This window comes from Pseudophryne corroboree, chromosome 7 (assembly GCF_028390025.1).
Source record: "Pseudophryne corroboree isolate aPseCor3 chromosome 7, aPseCor3.hap2, whole genome shotgun sequence".
Classification (NCBI taxonomy): domain Eukaryota; kingdom Metazoa; phylum Chordata; class Amphibia; order Anura; family Myobatrachidae; genus Pseudophryne; species Pseudophryne corroboree.
Window position 1 is genome coordinate 364,191,581 of NC_086450.1, and position 18,818 is coordinate 364,210,398.

General features: G+C 42.8%; 2 protein-coding genes across 2 annotated transcripts; both read right to left on the minus strand.

The window, feature by feature from the left end:
- Positions 1–4,551: 4,551 nt before the first annotated feature.
- LOC134944192 (paraneoplastic antigen Ma1 homolog) lies at positions 4,552–5,973 on the minus strand. The gene has a single exon (XM_063932772.1). It carries the CDS (start codon positions 5,971–5,973, stop codon positions 4,552–4,554), a length of 1,422 nt encoding a protein of 473 aa, XP_063788842.1.
- A 6,407-nt stretch (positions 5,974–12,380) lies between these two features.
- LOC134944194 (paraneoplastic antigen Ma1 homolog) lies at positions 12,381–13,802 on the minus strand. The gene has a single exon (XM_063932773.1). It carries the CDS (start codon positions 13,800–13,802, stop codon positions 12,381–12,383), a length of 1,422 nt encoding a protein of 473 aa, XP_063788843.1.
- Between the last annotated feature and the right edge of the window lie 5,016 nt (positions 13,803–18,818).

Sequence of the window (18,818 nt, forward strand, 5' to 3'; positions counted from 1 at the left end):
AGACCTCGTATCATCCGAAGGCTCCCTTATTTATAGTCCAGGGTATCGTCGCGCGGGGCGGGTCCTTCCCGCCGAGGTCTCGAGAGTCACCTGCAAATACATGTGCCCAACTTCACCTCAGGGCACCTGTCCTCCAATCAGGTGAGAGGAGATTTCAATCTAGCTCAATGCAGCATGGTTACCTCACACTCATGAGGTAAATGGGAATACTCACACAAAGTTCCATATTACCTCATGAGTTTGCACCTCCATATCACCCCATGGATATTACACAGTTATATACCTACAATATATACTTATTTAACTATATTCAATGTATTTAAATAAATATAAATATCTGAGTACAGATTTATAAGAACTATAAATATAGGAACATTAATCAGTTCACTAATAGGCCAAATTCCTAGCAATGATATGTACCCAATATACATTCACAAATGGGTGAGATAATTATATATATAGTATATGCTACACTCTCCCCCTGGTGATCTGCATAATTCTTCATACCGCTTTACTCAGATCACCACATATGCTCTCCTTTCAATGGTTTATACTCAAAGTATGGCCAGGTGAATACTATACTTGAGTGTATTACTTGAGGTAAGTATACAGGATTACCTAATTCTGGATAAGTTAAAATTAATGGAGGCCTTCGTTCTCTGGATATCCTATACCTACCCCCTGTCTCCTCACCTTCGTCTGGAGGTACTGGCTCATCGTAAAGGTCACTTATTGGAATACCTACTGAGTCATTTGACTCACATTCTGATACCAGTTCCCTTTCTAACTCTATACCTTTCCCTGTATTATTACAGGAGGGCAATACATATTCTTTTTCCAAAGGACTTTCGTCTAAAACCTGGTGTGGATCATACTTGTTATGCTGAGAGACATTGCTTGACTTATTATTATCATAATGAAAATATCCCACACCCTCATCAGTGTAATGGGTCTCATCATTATATTCACCAGGGCTTTCTTCTACTTGTTTTTTGTTATCTGTGGATCTCATTCTTCCACTATTTTCCCCATTAGATCGTTTCAGGGTTGTTGCTTCCACAACCTCAGGAAGACGAAGATTTTGTGATATAGGCAAAAGATGCTGTCGGTGGTATGTGAGAATTGCTCCCTCCCCCGACTCTGGCCGTAGTTTATAAACGGGTATGTTGGGTAATTGATCTATTACCACATATGGATTAGGCCTCCACCGATATGCTAATTTTCGTCGTCTGGGAAGTCCCAATTGCTGTACCAGCACCCTATCTCCTACCCTTAATACATTTTCCTTTACACATAAGTCATGCTTAATCTTGTTTTTGGCACCCGCTTTTCTGGAAGCTTCCTGAGCTATATTATATGCATGTTTTAGCTCTTTTCGTAATTTCATTATATATTGAGAATGAGTTTGTCCATCAGCATCCCAGGAGGGAAGTCCTAATGAGACATCTATGGGCAGTCGAGCTTCCCGCCCAAACATTAATTCATATGGGGAGTACCCAGTGGATTCATTCCTAGTGCAATTATAGGCATGCACTAGGTGACATATCCGTCTACTCCACTGTGTTTGGCCCATGGGGCCCAAGGTGCCCATCATATCAAGCAAGGTGCGGTTAAACCGCTCTGGTTGAGGATTACCCTGTGGGCGGTAAGGAGTAGTTCGGGATTTCTTAATCCCACAGCACAGACAGAGTTCCCGAATAACTTTTCCTTCAAAATCCCGCCCCTGGTCGGAGTGCAATCGGGCTGGTAAACCATAGTGAACAAAGAACCGTTCCCATAAAGTTCTTGCTACAGTAACAGCCCGTTGATCAGAAGTAACATAAGCCTGGGCATAACGGGTAAAGTGATCCGTTACTACCAGTATGTTACATTCCTTTCCAGGTGAGGTTTCCAATGATAAATAATCAATGCATACTAGATCCATGGGACCATGGCTCTGAAGATTAACAAGGGAGGCGGACTTGGTGGGGAGAGTCTTCCTCAATATACAACTACCACATGTCCTACAGTAGTTTTCAATATCCTGTTCCATCAAGGGCCAATAAAACCGATCAGTTATCAGTCCCTTTGTTTTTTCTACCCCGAGATGGCCGTGCTGATCATGTAATGCGTTCAAAATAGTTTCTCTATAACACTGTGGAGTAACTAATTGTGATTTGAATTTCCCATTGGATTTAACTAATTCACGGTACAGTATTCCATTCTTTAGGGTCAATTGCTTTATTTGCCGCATCAATAATTTTGAGGCATGGGTTAGAGAACTCATATCACACTCAGCACGACCAGACTCAAGACAGAGTATAACAATGGAAATATCAGGATCATTACGTTGTTCCATACGGATCTTTCCCTGACCGATATGTGGCAAGCCCTCTAATTCTAGTTGGCTTAACCAACAATAGGCCAGAGGTAATGCCCGGTCTGAGGCTCCAAGGGCACTAATGCATTCCCCATTATCTGCCGTTACACATGAAATGCTAAAGCACAATCCCTTGATGGTGGTTGCAGGAACTTCAATCCACTCAGATCCATCTATTTCACTCTCAAGTCTAGATAATCTAGACAAAGAATCTGCATCTATGTTGTTAATACCTGGGCGATATTTAATCTTAAAGTCATAGATAGACAAAGCGGCTAACCATCTGTGCCAGGTGGCATCTAATTTAGCTGTGGTAAGCACATATGTCAGAGGATTATTGTCAGTGAACACCTCAAAATTTGCCCCATACAGATATTCATGAAATCTATCAGCAACAGCCCATTTAAGAGCAAGGAACTCCAATTTGTGGACAGGATATCTCCTCTCACTATTGGACAATCCCCGGCTGATATAAGATACAGGTTGTAACCTTCCTTCATGAGTTTGGTACAACACTGCACCTAAACCATCAAAGGATGCATACACATGTAATGTATAAGGCAGAGTGGGGTCAACATAGGCCAATACAGGAGCATTGGTAAGACTCCATTTTAATTTAAGGAAGGCCTCCTCACACTCAGGTGTCCATCTATCCCCAAATTCTTCAGATGGTTTAAAATATCCCTCCTTTCTACATGATGATACCTTTGTAGGTTTACCAACTGGCGGATATCCCTTGGTCAAATCAGTGAGAGGACGACATATTACAGAATAATAGGGCACAAAACGGCGATAGTACCCACAAAACCCAAGGAAAGATCTTAATTCCTTTAATTTCGTGGGCCTAGGCCACTCATTCACCGCTTCAACTTTAGTTGGATCGGTAGAAATACCCTGTCGACTCACCACATGTCCCAAGTAAGTAACCGAGGGCAGGCAGAACTTACATTTATCCACAGAAAGTTTAAAGCCTTTCTTCAATAATCTATCCAGTACCTTGAGCAGACGGTGGTTATGTTCCTGCAGTGAGGACCCAAAAACGATAATATCATCAAGGTAAACTAATACCTCACGATAATTCATATCACCCACCGTCTGCTCCATGGTTCTCTGAAAAGTGGCCGGGGCACCCTTGATTCCTTGGGGCATCTTCAAAAATTCAAAGAAACCCAAAGGACAAATAAAAGCAGTCTTTTCTCTATCCTGGTGACTCATAGGTATTTGGTAATACCCACTCCGCAGATCCAACACTGTGAACCACTGACTCCCCTGTAAACAGTCCAATGCCTCCTCTATCCTAGGAACTGTGTACTGATCGGGCACAGTGCATTGATTAAGTGTGCGATAATCAATACACATTCTAATTTTGCCATTCTTTTTACGGGCCACTACGATAGGAGATGCATATGGACTTTCAGAGTGTTGAATAACCTCTGTTTCCAAGAGAGTCTGAAGATGCTGTCTGACATCATCGAAATCAGCAGGAGCAAGTCTGCGTGACCTCTCCCTAAAAGGAGTCTCATCAGTCAGCTTTATACAGTGTTCAACACCTTTAGCTTTTCCTAAATCCCATTCCCCAAGAGAGAAGACATGCCTTCGTTTCATCAATTCCTCGCATAAAATATTTTGTTCTACCAACCCAATGTCACTCCCCTGGAAACATGTGGTTAAGTCTTCTATGGACAGACCCTGAGCCAGTGAGGAATCTCTGTGCTCAGACTCCCCGTCCCTGTATTTTTCATGGCAAGTCGCCATAGTAATGGCTGTCGCTTCCCTACACCTTTTTAAACACCAATCACTGAGGACCCTAAATAAATGAGCATTAGTCCCAATAATCACGGGCATTACAGTTTTATCACCTGGGGATTCTGGGCATACCAGAGCAATTAGAGGTAATGGCTCCGACACACCCATAAATTCCTCAGGAAACTCTATGTTGACTACCACATAACCTAAATAAGGGTATTTCTGTTCACTCAATCCCCAAATTACCAGTCCTTCCAGGGGCATGATAGGGACATCAGAGAGATAATGTCTATACCAATGCTCGAATATAATGGACACCTGGGACCCACTATCCAACAACACAGGACAGGGATGTCCATTTAATTTAACTACCACACGTGGAGCGGGTCCTATCATACCATCCGGAATAGAATTACTCCACTGGGCACTCCCCATTGAATCTACATCTAATTTCTGGGAGACGGCGAGGGGCCCGCCAATCTCCCACCATCGTTTCCCTGATGAGAGGAATTATTTGACTGAACGTTAGTTCCCACTTCATTCATTCCCCAGTCTATAGAACATTCCACTGCTCTATGTCCTAACTGTCCACATCGGAAACACCCTCTGCTTATAAAATTTCCACCTCTCCTAAAATTCCCCCTGTTACTGTTGAACCCCCTAGTGGAATTACTGGAATTAAGGCTGGAGGGTACCACCCTTTGATTTAAAGCAAGAATAAGCTGGTCTATTTTCTTATTTTGTTCCACTACTAAGGTAACTAACTTATCCTCCCGTGATCCTTGAGCCTCAGGGGAGGGTACCACCACTTTTACAGCCTTAGCATGAGTCTTTTCTCTAGTAGCAATTAAAGCTTCCTCCTGAGTAATCTCCTTAATTAAATCATTAAGGGTGGGACTTCCTAATAATAAAGATGTACAACGCAACCGTTGAGCTACAGGGTCAGTTGTTAATGCTCCCCTAATTAACTGTTTCAATCGGCTGCTATTAACTTCAGCAGGAGCTAACCCTCCTTTATCTATAATTTTATGTATTAATTTATCTAATCTATACACATACTGCGATAACTTTTCTCCTGTCTCCTGATAAGTATGGTGAAATCTGGCAACCAAATCACCTACATCCTCCAATGTCCCATATGTGTAATCTAAGGCTTGGAAGTAGTCAGCTACCGCAGCTTCGGGATTACTTTTTCTAGTAGCCTGGATAATTCCCATAGCGGGTCCCCGTAGACTTTCCACTATTCTTTGTTTCTTTATGTGGTCAGGACAATGCCACTCCTCAGACTGTTGTATGGCTGCCTCTCTCCATGCCTCATAAGATTCCTCCCCGACAGGCACAGGAAGTATTCCTGAAAAAACTCTCAATCGCCTATAGCTACCCTCATAGTGCCACCGTTCTAATTGATGTACTACTTTATTAGCTATAACCTCTAACTGATTCCCTAGCTTTTCCTCAAGGCCCTGCGATTGACTCCCTTCTCCCACAGCTGTAGAGGGGTCTCCACTAACTGGATAAGACATGTCACCCACCATTAATGGTTCAGCAGCCCTTTCACTGCTGTCCTTTTCAGGCCATAAAATTTTCCACCTACGATCAGGGTTAGACCTCACAGCCACCACTTTTGGAAGCAACTCAGACTCTAAGTCATGACTTGTAGTTATTAATACAGCCCACATCTCTCCACTTTCTCTAAACTGTTTATCAGCAATCCTTGGTTGCTTTATCCCGAAAAGAAATAACATCTCTGTCATAATAGTACCATCCGTGGTGTCTGTGAGATCCCCTGTCAACACAAAACTCCTTTCAGGAATTACTCCCTTCCTTATACACCAATCAAAGGCGTCACTTCTTGTACATTGAGTCATTTTGCTACTGTGCTTCACCTATCCCTGAGTACTTACAAAAATTATCTCAAGCGGTGCCTCCAAATGTAGCCCCTGTTCACCTTTCCGGGAACTAGAGTTTTAGGTAGTTTAAGTGCCTCCACCCAAACTTACGGATTGTAATATAATAGGTAACTGTATACATAAATATATATATATATATATATATATATATATATATAGATATATATATATAGTAATTTGGGTCAGTTTGGGAAAACCCATATATTGTCATACAATTACTGCTGTACCATGAAGATTTACCTGTATTCTCTGGAGTACTGTTCCTTGTTCTTGACTGCCAGTTAAGTGAAACACAGTACCACAATGCTTGTATGTTAGAGTATTTACTTTGTCAGATATGCATTCAATAACATCTCATTGAACATTGCTTTACATTCTATATGACACTGCATATATTTTACATATTATCACTATTAACGGTAAATTATAACATTCCTATCCACTGTAGCTATTATTGATCATTTACTACCTCACAATCAATAATTCATTTACTATTAGGATAATATTTTGACGGTAAACTATATCGCATTTACTCTCATTACTGTAGCAATTTTAGTAATTTATACTCTCTAACTATATTATGTTCATTCAGAATATTTACAACTTATTAATATATTAGTTTATAGTTAATATATATATGCATATATATGTTTATATCCTTCCTGTACTCCTATAGGAATGGAGAAGCTGATCCTCACTTAGGGTTTGTGTCTATCTGTTTGTTAATCTAGAATTGATTCACAGAATATCCTTTTTTCCTGCCTAGTGGAGGTGTTGATACAAATTAGTTACTTGTATTAAGCAAAGTATCCTCTTACTGATACATAAGTAGAATTGTATCCAACTGGTATCCAATGTTGAAGTTCTGAAGTAAATGAATAATAGCTGAAAATACCAATTGTATCCACTAGATGTCACTACAAGTAAGCTTTCCAGATGGAGAATATAAGCAGCATCATAGTCTATACCGTAATGTGGAAACAGATACTTAGTGTCTGCTTGTATCACTGGTAATGATAGCTCTCCTTGACTATTCTGTATGATATGACCAAGTGTCAATAAACAATTGATTGCTGCTAATATCCCTCTTTGTTATAAGTCAGTTAGCAGATAGGGACTTTACAAGATGGGAAATATTATATCTCTCTCCTTATGAATTGGCAATATGGGGGTGCGCTTAACAGCCTTGTAATACACTAGTCTCAGTAGCAGTTGTTTGGTTTTCTAATTTGAGAGGTGTATGAATCCTGTGTGCTGCAGCTGTATTAGCAGTACTGAGTGCTGACCTATAGTGATTACGTGCATAGTTTCACAGACCTCAGATGGCTTCTCAATTAGCTCCAGCCAATTGCGCGATGTTATCCGTACTAGCCACGCCCCCAGGGCACTCTTATTGGCAGACCTTCAATCTGTGGAATCGTGCAGGTAGCAGCTTGAGCATTCAGACTGGGTCTCGGTATGGCTACCAGGTATGGATGGGGAGTATAGGCATCAGCTGGGATGGCCGGCTCTCTCTCTCTGTCACCTTGAATAATAGTGGAGACCGTGCTGGCACCTCACAGGCAAGTCTCGCTGCTGCTCGGCACCTGAGCCGCGTCTCACTCACTCCCCCATGCCGTCACTCCACCGTGGGCACCGCCTCTTCATCTGACCGCACCTCTCTCATCGGCTCAGCAAAACGGCTCCCTGCACAGTGCACTACCGCCCGCTGTTGCCTCCCCCTCACCCCCCAGCAACCGCCGAGAGTTCTCAGCTCTACTAGCGATGCCAGAGAAAGGGGAACAGCTCCAGAGGCTGCGCACTCGACTAAAGACCTCGTATCATCCGAAGGCTCCCTTATTTATAGTCCAGGGTATCGTCGCGCGGGGCGGGTCCTTCCCGCCGAGGTCTCGAGAGTCACCTGCAAATACATGTGCCCAACTTCACCTCAGGGCACCTGTCCTCCAATCAGGTGAGAGGAGATTTCAATCTAGCTCAATGCAGCATGGTTACCTCACACTCATGAGGTAAATGGGAATACTCACACAAAGTTCCATATTACCTCATGAGTTTGCACCTCCATATCACCCCATGGATATTACACAGTTATATACCTACAATATATACTTATTTAACTATATTCAATGTATTTAAATAAATATAAATATCTGAGTACAGATTTATAAGAACTATAAATATAGGAACATTAATCAGTTCACTAATAGGCCAAATTCCTAGCAATGATATGTACCCAATATACATTCACAAATGGGTGAGATAATTATATATATAGTATATGCTACACTCTCCCCCTGGTGATCTGCATAATTCTTCATACCGCTTTACTCAGATCACCACATATGCTCTCCTTTCAATGGTTTATACTCAAAGTATGGCCAGGTGAATACTATACTTGAGTGTATTACTTGAGGTAAGTATACAGGATTACCTAATTCTGGATAAGTTAAAATTAATGGAGGCCTTCGTTCTCTGGATATCCTATACCTACCCCCTGTCTCCTCACCTTCGTCTGGAGGTACTGGCTCATCGTAAAGGTCACTTATTGGAATACCTACTGAGTCATTTGACTCACATTCTGATACCAGTTCCCTTTCTAACTCTATACCTTTCCCTGTATTATTACAGGAGGGCAATACATATTCTTTTTCCAAAGGACTTTCGTCTAAAACCTGGTGTGGATCATACTTGTTATGCTGAGAGACATTGCTTGACTTATTATTATCATAATGAAAATATCCCACACCCTCATCAGTGTAATGGGTCTCATCATTATATTCACCAGGGCTTTCTTCTACTTGTTTTTTGTTATCTGTGGATCTCATTCTTCCATTATTTTCCCCATTAGATCGTTTCAGGGTTGTTGCTTCCACAACCTCAGGAAGACGAAGATTTTGTGATATAGGCAAAAGATGCTGTCGGTGGTATGTGAGAATTGCTCCCTCCCCCGACTCTGGCCGTAGTTTATAAACGGGTATGTTGGGTAATTGATCTATTACCACATATGGATTAGGCCTCCACCGATATGCTAATTTTCGTCGTCTGGGAAGTCCCAATTGCTGTACCAGCACCCTATCTCCTACCCTTAATACATTTCCCTTTACACATAAGTCATGCTTAATCTTGTTTTTGGCACCCGCTTTTCTGGAAGCTTCCTGAGCTATATTATATGCATGTTTTAGCTCTTTTCGTAATTTCATTATATATTGAGAATGAGTTTGTCCATCAGCATCCCAGGAGGGAAGTACTAATGAGACATCTATGGGCAGTCGGGCTTCCCGCCCAAACATTAATTCATATGGGGAGTACCCAGTGGATTCATTCCTAGTGCAATTATATGCATGCACTAGGTGACATATCCGTCTACTCCACTGTGTTTGGCCCATGGGGCCCAAGGTGCCCATCATATCAAGCAAGGTGCGGTTAAACCGCTCTGGTTGAGGATTACCCTGTGGGTGGTAAGGAGTAGTTCGGGATTTCTTAATCCCACAGCACAGACAGAGTTCCCGAATAACTTTTCCTTCAAAATCCCGCCCCTGGTCGGAGTGCAATCGGGCTGGTAAACCATAGTGAACAAAGAACCGTTCCCATAAAGTTCTTGCTACAGTAACAGCCCGTTGATCAGAAGTAACATAAGCCTGGGCATAACGGGTAAAGTGATCCGTTACTACCAGTATGTTACATTCCTTTCCAGGTGAGGTTTCCAATGATAAATAATCAATGCATACTAGATCCATGGGACCATGGCTCTGAAGATTAACAAGAGAGGCGGACTTGGTGGGGAGAGTCTTCCTCAATATACAACTACCACATGTCCTACAGTAGTTTTCAATATCCTGTTCCATCAAGGGCCAATAAAACCGATCAGTTATCAGTCCCTTTGTTTTTTCTACCCCGAGATGGCCGTGCTGATCATGTAATGCGTTCAAAATAGTTTCTCTATAACACTGTGGAGTAACTAATTGTGATTTGAATTTCCCATTGGATTTAACTAATTCACGGTACAGTATTCCATTCTTTAGGGTCAATTGCTTTATTTGCCGCATCAATAATTTTGAGGCATGGGTTAGAGAACTCATATCACACTCAGCACGACCAGACTCAAGACAGAGTATAACAATGGAAATATCAGGATCATTACGTTGTTCCATACGGATCTTTCCCTGACCGATATGTGGCAAGCCCTCTAATTCTAGTTGGCTTAACCAACAATAGGCCAGAGGTAATGCCCGGTCTGAGGCTCCAAGGGCACTAATGCATTCCCCATTATCTGCCGTTACACATGAAATGCTAAAGCACAATCCCTTGATGGTGGTTGCAGGAACTTCAATCCACTCAGATCCATCTATTTCACTCTCAAGTCTAGATAATCTAGACAAAGAATCTGCATCTATGTTGTTAATACCTGGGCGATATTTAATCTTAAAGTCATAGATAGACAAAGCGGCTAACCATCTGTGCCCGGTGGCATCTAATTTAGCTGTGGTAAGCACATATGTCAGAGGATTATTGTCAGTGAACACCTCAAAATTTGCCCCATACAGATAGATATTCATGAAATCTATCAGCAACAGCCCATTTAAGAGCAAGGAACTCCAATTTGTGGACAGGATATCTCCTCTCACTATTGGACAATCCCCGGCTGATATAAGATACAGGTTGTAACCTTCCTTCATGAGTTTGGTACAACACTGCACCTAAACCATCAAAGGATGCATCCACATGTAATGTATAAGGCAGAGTGGGGTCAACATAGGCCAATACAGGAGCATTGGTAAGACTCCATTTTAATTTAAGGAAGGCCTCCTCACACTCAGGTGTCCATCTATCCCCAAATTCTTCAGATGGTTTAAAATATCCCTCCTTTCTACATGATGATACCTTTGTAGGTTTACCAACTGGCGGATATCCCTTGGTCAAATCAGTGAGAGGACGACATATTACAGAATAATAGGGCACAAAACGGCGATAGTACCCACAAAACCCAAGGAAAGATCTTAATTCCTTTAATTTCGTGGGCCTAGGCCACTCATTCACCGCTTCAACTTTAGTTGGATCGGTAGAAATACCCTGTCGACTCACCACATGTCCCAAGTAAGTAACCGAGGGCAGGCAGAACTTACATTTATCCACAGAAAGTTTAAAGCCTTTCTTCAATAATCTATCCAGTACCTTGAGCAGACGGTGGTTATGTTCCTGCAGTGAGGACCCAAAAAGGATAATATCATCAAGGTAAACTAATACCTCACGATAATTCATATCACCCACCGTCTGCTCCATGGTTCTCTGAAAAGTGGCCGGGGCACCCTTGATTCCTTGGGGCATCTTCAAAAATTCAAAGAAACCCAAAGGACAAATAAAAGCAGTCTTTTCTCTATCCTGGTGACTCATAGGTATTTGGTAATACCCACTCTGCAGATCCAACACTGTGAACCACTGACTCCCCTGTAAACAGTCCAATGCCTCCTCTATCCTAGGAACTGTGTACTGATCGGGCACAGTGCATTGATTAAGTGTGCGATAATCAATACACATTCTAATTTTGCCATTCTTTTTACGGGCCACTACGATAGGAGATGCATATGGACTTTCAGAGTGTTGAATAACCTCTGTTTCCAAGAGAGTCTGAAGATGCTGTCTGACATCATCGAAATCAGCAGGAGCAAGTCTGCGTGACCTCTCCCTAAAAGGAGTCTCACCAGTCAGCTTTATACAGTGTTCAACACCTTTAGCTTTTCCTAAATCCCATTCCCCAAGAGAGAAGACATGCCTTCGTTTCATCAATTCCTCGCATAAAATATTTTGTTCTACCAACCCAATGTCACTCCCCTGGAAACATGTGGTTAAGTCTTCTATGGACAGACCCTGAGCCAGTGAGGAATCTCTGTGCTCAGACTCCCCGTCCCTGTATTTTTCATGGCAAGTCGCCATAGTAATGGCTGTCGCTTCCCTACACCTTTTTAAACACCAATCACTGAGGACCCTAAATAAATGAGCATTAGTCCCAATAATCACGGGCATTACAGTTTTATCACCTGGGGATTCTGGGCATACCAGAGCAATTAGAGGTAATGGCTCCGACACACCCATAAATTCCTCAGGAAACTCTATGTTGACTACCACATAACCTAAATAAGGGTATTTCTGTTCACTCAATCCCCAAATTACCAGTCCTTCCAGGGGCATGATAGGGACATCAGAGAGATAATGTCTATACCAATGCTCGAATATAATGGACACCTGGGACCCACTATCCAACAACACAGGACAGGGATGTCCATTTAATTTAACTACCACACGTGGAGCGGGTCCTATCATACCATCCGGAATAGAATTACTCCACTGGGCACTCCCCATTGAATCTACATCTAATTTCTGGGAGACGGCGAGGGGCCCGCCAATCTCCCACCATCGTTTCCCTGATGAGAGGAATTATTTGACTGAACGTTAGTTCCCACTTCATTCATTCCCCAGTCTATAGAACATTCCACTGCTCTATGTCCTAACTGTCCACATCGGAAACACCCTCTGCTTATAAAATTTCCACCTCTCCTAAAATTCCCCCTGTTACTGTTGAACCCCCTAGTGGAATTACTGGAATTAAGGCTGGAGGGTACCACCCTTTGATTTAAAGCAAGAATAAGCTGGTCTATTTTCTTATTTTGTTCCACTACTAAGGTAACTAACTTATCCTCCCGTGATCCTTGAGCCTCAGGGGAGGGTACCACCACTTTTACAGCCTTAGCATGAGTCTTTTCTCTAGTAGCAATTAAAGCTTCCTCCTGAGTAATCTCCTTAATTAAATCATTAAGGGTGGGACTTCCTAATAATAAAGATGTACAACGCAACCGTTGAGCTACAGGGTCAGTTGTTAATGCTCCCCTAATTAACTGTTTCAATCGGCTGCTATTAACTTCAGCAGGAGCTAACCCTCCTTTATCTATAATTTTATGTATTAATTTATCTAATCTATACACATACTGCGATAACTTTTCTCCTGTCTCCTGATAAGTATGGTGAAATCTGGCAACCAAATCACCTACATCCTCCAATGTCCTATATGTGTAATCTAAGGCTTGGAAGTAGTCAGCTACCGCAGCTTCGGGATTACTTTTTCTAGTAGCCTGGATAATTCCCATAGCTGGTCCCCGTAGACTTTCCACTATTCTTTGTTTCTTTATGTGGTCAGGACAATGCCACTCCTCAGACTGTTGTATGGCTGCCTCTCTCCATGCCTCATAAGATTCCTCCCCGACAGGCACAGGAAGTATTCCTGAAAAAACTCTCAATCGCCAATAGCTACCCTCATAGTGCCACCGTTCTAATTGATGTACTACTTTATTAGCTATAACCTCTAACTGATTCCCTAGCTTTTCCTCAAGGCCCTGCGATTGACTCCCTTCTCCCACAGCTGTAGAGGGGTCTCCACTAACTGGAAAAGACATGTCACCCACCATTAATGGTTCAGCAGCCCTTTCACTGCTGTCCTTTTCAGGCCATAAAATTTTCCACCTACGATCAGGGTTAGACCTCACAGCCACCACTTTTGGAAGCAACTCAGACTCTAAGTCATGACTTGTAGTTATTAATACAGCCCACATCTCTCCACTTTCTCTAAACTGTTTATCAGCAATCCTTGGTTGCTTTATCCCGAAAAGAAATAACATCTCTGTCATAATAGTACCATCCGTGGTGTCTGTGAGATCCCCTGTCAACACAAAACTCCTTTCAGGAATTACTCCCTTCCTTATACACCAATCAAAGGCGTCACTTCTTGTACATTGAGTCATTTTGCTACTGTGCTTCACCTATCCCTGAGTACTTACAAAAATGATCTCAAGCGGTGCCTCCAAATGTAGCCCCTGTTCACCTTTCCGGGAACTAGAGTTTTAGGTAGTTTAAGTGCCTCCACCCAAACTTACGGATTGTAATATAATAGGTAACTGTATACATAAATATATATATATATATATATATATATATATAGATATATATATAGTAATTTGGGTCAGTTTGGGAAAACCCATATATTGTCATACAATTACTGCTGTACCATGAAGATTTACCTGTATTCTCTGGAGTACTGTTCCTTGTTCTTGACTGCCAGTTAAGTGAAACACAGTACCACAATGCTTGTATGTTAGAGTATTTACTTTGTCAGATATGCATTCAAGAACATCTCATTGAACATTGCTTTACATTCTATATGACACTGCATATATTTTACATATTATCACTATTAACGGTAAATTATAACATTCCTATCCACTGTAGCTATTATTGATCATTTACTACCTCGCAATCAATAATTCATTTACTATTAGGATAATATTTTGACGGTAAACTATATCGCATTTACTCTCATTACTGTAGCAATTTTAGTAATTTATACTCTCTAACTATATTATGTTCATTCAGAATATTTACAACTTATTAATATATTAGTTTATAGTTAATATATATATGCATATATATGTTTATATCCTTCCTGTACTCCTATAGGAATGGAGAAGCTGATCCTCACTTAGGGTTTGTGTCTATCTGTTTGTTAATCCAGAATTGATTCACAGAATATCCTTTTTTCCTGCCTAGTGGAGGTGTTGATACAAATTAGTTACTTGTATTAAGCAAAGTATCCTCTTACTGATACATAAGTAGAATTGTATCCAACTGGTATCCAATGTTGAAGTTCTGAAGTAAATGAATAATAGCTGAAAATACCAATTGTATCCACTAGATGTCACTACAAGTAAGCTTTCCAGATGTAGAATATAAGCAGCATCATAGTCTATACCGTAATGTGGAAACAGATACTTAGGGGGAAATTTACTAAGCTCCCGATTTTGACCGAGATGCCGTTTTTTCTTCAAAGTGTCATCTCGGTAATTTACTAAACACTAATCACGGCAGAGATGAGGGCATTCGTAATTTTTTGCAAGTCCAAGTAAAAAATTACGAATGAATACACCATCGGTCAAAACGCGGCTGTTTAAGTATGAATCTCGGTCATTTACTAAGAAGTGCAAAGCAAAAAACAAACAAACACTGCCGTGAAAAATTACAACTCGTAAAAAAGTGCTAAAAAAAAACAGACCTTTTTTTTTTATTCGTGATTGGATAGGCATGCACGGATCCATGAGATCCGTGCATGTATATCAGTGGGAAGGGGTGGGAAAGTGCTTATTTTTTCAAAAAAAATTGCGTGGGGTCCCCCCTCCTAAGCATAACCAGCCTCGGGCTCTTTGAGCCGATCCTGGTTGCAGAAATATGGGAAAAAAAATGACAGGGGTTCCCCCATATTTAAGCAACCAGCATCGGGCTCTGCGCCTGGTCCTGGTCCCAAAAATACGGGGGACAAAAAGAGTAGGGGTCCCCCGTATTTTTAAAACCAGCACCGGGCTCCACTAGCTGGACAGATAATGCCACAGCCGGGGGTCACTTTTATATAGTGCCCTGCGGCCGTGGCATCAAAAATCCAACTAGTCACTCCTGGCTGGGGTACCCTGGGGGAGTGGGGACCCCTTCAATCAAGGGGTCCCCCCCCCCAGCCACCCAAGGGCCAGGGGTGAAGCCCGAGGCTGTCCCCCCCCCATCCAATGGGCTGCGGATGGGGAGGCTGATAGCCTTTGTTGTAAAAGAAAAGATATTGTTTTTAGTAGCAGTACTACAAGGCCCAGCAAGCCTCCCCCGCATGCTGGTACTTGGAGAACCACAAGTACCAGCATGTGACGGAAAAACGGGCCCGCTGGTACCTGTAGTACTACTACTAAAAAAATACCCAAAAAAAGACAAGACACACACACCGTGAAAGTATAATTTTATTACATACATACACACATACATACATACTTACCTTAAGTTCCCACGCAGGTCGGTCCTCTTCTCCAGTAGAATCCAAGGGGTACCTGTTGAAGAAATTATACTCACGAGATCCAGGGGTCCAGGCTCCTCGGGAAATCCAGGGGTAATCCACGTACTTGAAAAAAAAAAAAAAAACGGTGTCCCGACCACGAACTGAAAGGGGACCCATGTTTGCACATGGGTCACCTTTCCACGAATGCCAGAAACCCACTTTGACTTCTGTCTAAGTGGGTTTCTTCAGCCAATCAGGGAGCGCCACGTTGTAGCACTCTCCTGATCAGCTGTGTGGTCCTGTCCTCACTGACAGGCAGCACACGGCAGTGTTACAATGTAGCGCCTATGCGCTACATTGTAACCAATGATGGGAACTTTCTGCCCTGCGGTTGACCTAAAGTGACGTCACCGCTGAGCAGAAAGTTCCCATCATTGGTTACAATGTAGCGCATAGGCGCTACATTGTAACACTGCCGTGTGCTGCCTGTCAGTGAGGACAGGACCACACAGCTGATCAGGAGAGTGCTACAACGTGGCGCTCCCTGATTGGCTGAAGAAACCCACTTAGACAGAAGTCAAAGTGGGTTTCTGGCATTCGTGGAAAGGTGACCCATGTGCAAACATGGGTCCCCTTTCAGTTCGTGGTCGGGACACCGTTTTTTTTTTTTTTTCAAGTACGTGGATTACCCCTGGATTTCCCGAGGAGCCTGGACCCCTGGATCTCGTGAGTATAATTTCTTCAACAGGTACCCCTTGGATTCTACTGGAGAAGAGGACCGACCTGCGTGGGAACTTAAGGTAAGTATGTATGTATGTATGTGTGTATGTATGTAATAAAATTATACTTTCACGGTGTGTGTGTCTTGTCTTTTTTTGGGTATTTTTTTAGTAGTAGTACTACAGGTACCAGCGGGCCCGTTTTTCCGTCGCATGCTGGTACTTGTGGTTCTCCAAGTACCAGCATGCGGGGGAGGCTTGCTGGGCCTTGTAGTACTGCTACTAAAAACAATATCTTTTATTTTACAACAAAGGCTATCAGCCTCCCCATCCGCAGCCCATTGGATGGGGGGGGGACAGCCTCGGGCTTCACCCCTGGCCCTTGGGTGGCTGGGGGGGGGGGACCCCTTGATTGAAGGGGTCCCCACTCCCCCAGGGTACCCCGGCCAGGAGTGACTAGTTGGATTTTTGATGCCACGGCCGCAGGGCACTATATAAAAGTGACCCCCGGCTGTGGCATTATCTGTCCAGCTAGTGGAGCCCGGTGCTGGTTTTAAAAATACGGGGGACCCCTACTCTTTTTGTCCCCCGTATTTTTGGGACCAGGACCAGGCGCAGAGCCCGATGCTGGTTGCTTAAATATGGGGGAACCCCTGTCATTTTTCCCCCCATATTTTTGCAACCAGGATCGGCTCAAAGAGCCCGAGGCTGGTTATGCTTAGGAGGGGGGACCCCACGCATTTTTTTTTATTATTTTACAGTGTTTAATTAAAAAAAATAAAATAAATAAACCCCAGCACGGATCACACAGATCCGGCCGAGATTGATTGTAAAAAAAGTCGGCAGTGTTTTGCTAATCACTGCCGTAAAAATAGAAAAAAAACCACGAATGACATCGACATCGGAACAAAAGAAAAACCCGAATACGACAGCTTAGTAAATTAGTCGTAATCAATTCAAAAAGTTGCAGTTTTACACTTTCGATGTCATTCGTGATTGAACTTTGACCTGAAACGGGAAAATACGAATCTTAGTAAATTTACCCCTTAGTGTCTGCTTGTATCACTGGTAATGATAGCTCTCCTTGACTATTCTGTATGATATGACCAAGTGTCAATAAACAATTGATTGCTGCTAATATCCCTCTTTGTTATAAGTCAGTTAGCAGATAGGGACTTTACAAGATGGGAAATATTATATCTCTCTCCTTATGAATTGGCAATATGGGGATGCGCTTAACAGCCTTGTAATACACTAGTCTCAGTAGCAGTTGTTTGGTTTTCTAATTTGAGAGGTGTATGAATCCTGTGTGCTGCAGCTGTATTAGCAGTACTGAGTGCTGACCTATAGTGATTACGTGCATAGTTTCACAGACCTCAGATGGCTTCTCAATTAGCTCCAGCCAATTGCGCGATGTTATCCGTACTAGCCACGCCCCCAGGGCACTCTTATTGGCAGACCTTCAATCTGTGGAATCGTGCAGGTAGCAGCTTGAGCATTCAGACTGGGTCTCGGTATGGCTACCAGGTATGGATGGGGAGTATAGGCATCAGCTGGGATGGCCGGCTCTCTCTCTCTGTCACCTTGAATAATAGTGGAGACCGTGCTGGCACCTCACAGGCAAGTCTCGCTGCTGCTCGGCACCTGAGCCGCGTCTCACTCACTCCCCCATGCCGTCACTCCACCGTGGGCACCGCCTCTTCATCTGACCGCACCTCTCTCATCGGCTCAGCAAAACGGCTCCCTGCACAGTGCACTACCGCCCGCTGTTGCCTCCCCCTCACCCCCCAGCAACCGCCGAGAGTTCTCAGCTCTACTAGCGATGCCAGAGAAAGGGGAACAGCTCCAGAGGCTGCGCACTCGACTAAAGACCTCGTATCATCCGAAGGCTCCCTTATTTATAGTCCAGGGTATCGTCGCGCGGGGCGGGTCCTTCCCGCCGAGGTCTCGAGAGTCACCTGCAAATACATGTGCCCAACTTCACCTCAGGGCACCTGTCCTCCAATCAGGTGAGAGGAGATTTCAATCTAGCTCAATGCAGCATGGTTACCTCACACTCATGAGGTAAATGGGAATACTCACACAAAGTTCCATATTACCTCATGAGTTTGCACCTCCATATCACCCCATGGATATTACACAGTTATATACCTACAATATATACTTATTTAACTATATTCAATGTATTTAAATAAATATAAATATCTGAGTACAGATTTATAAGAACTATAAAT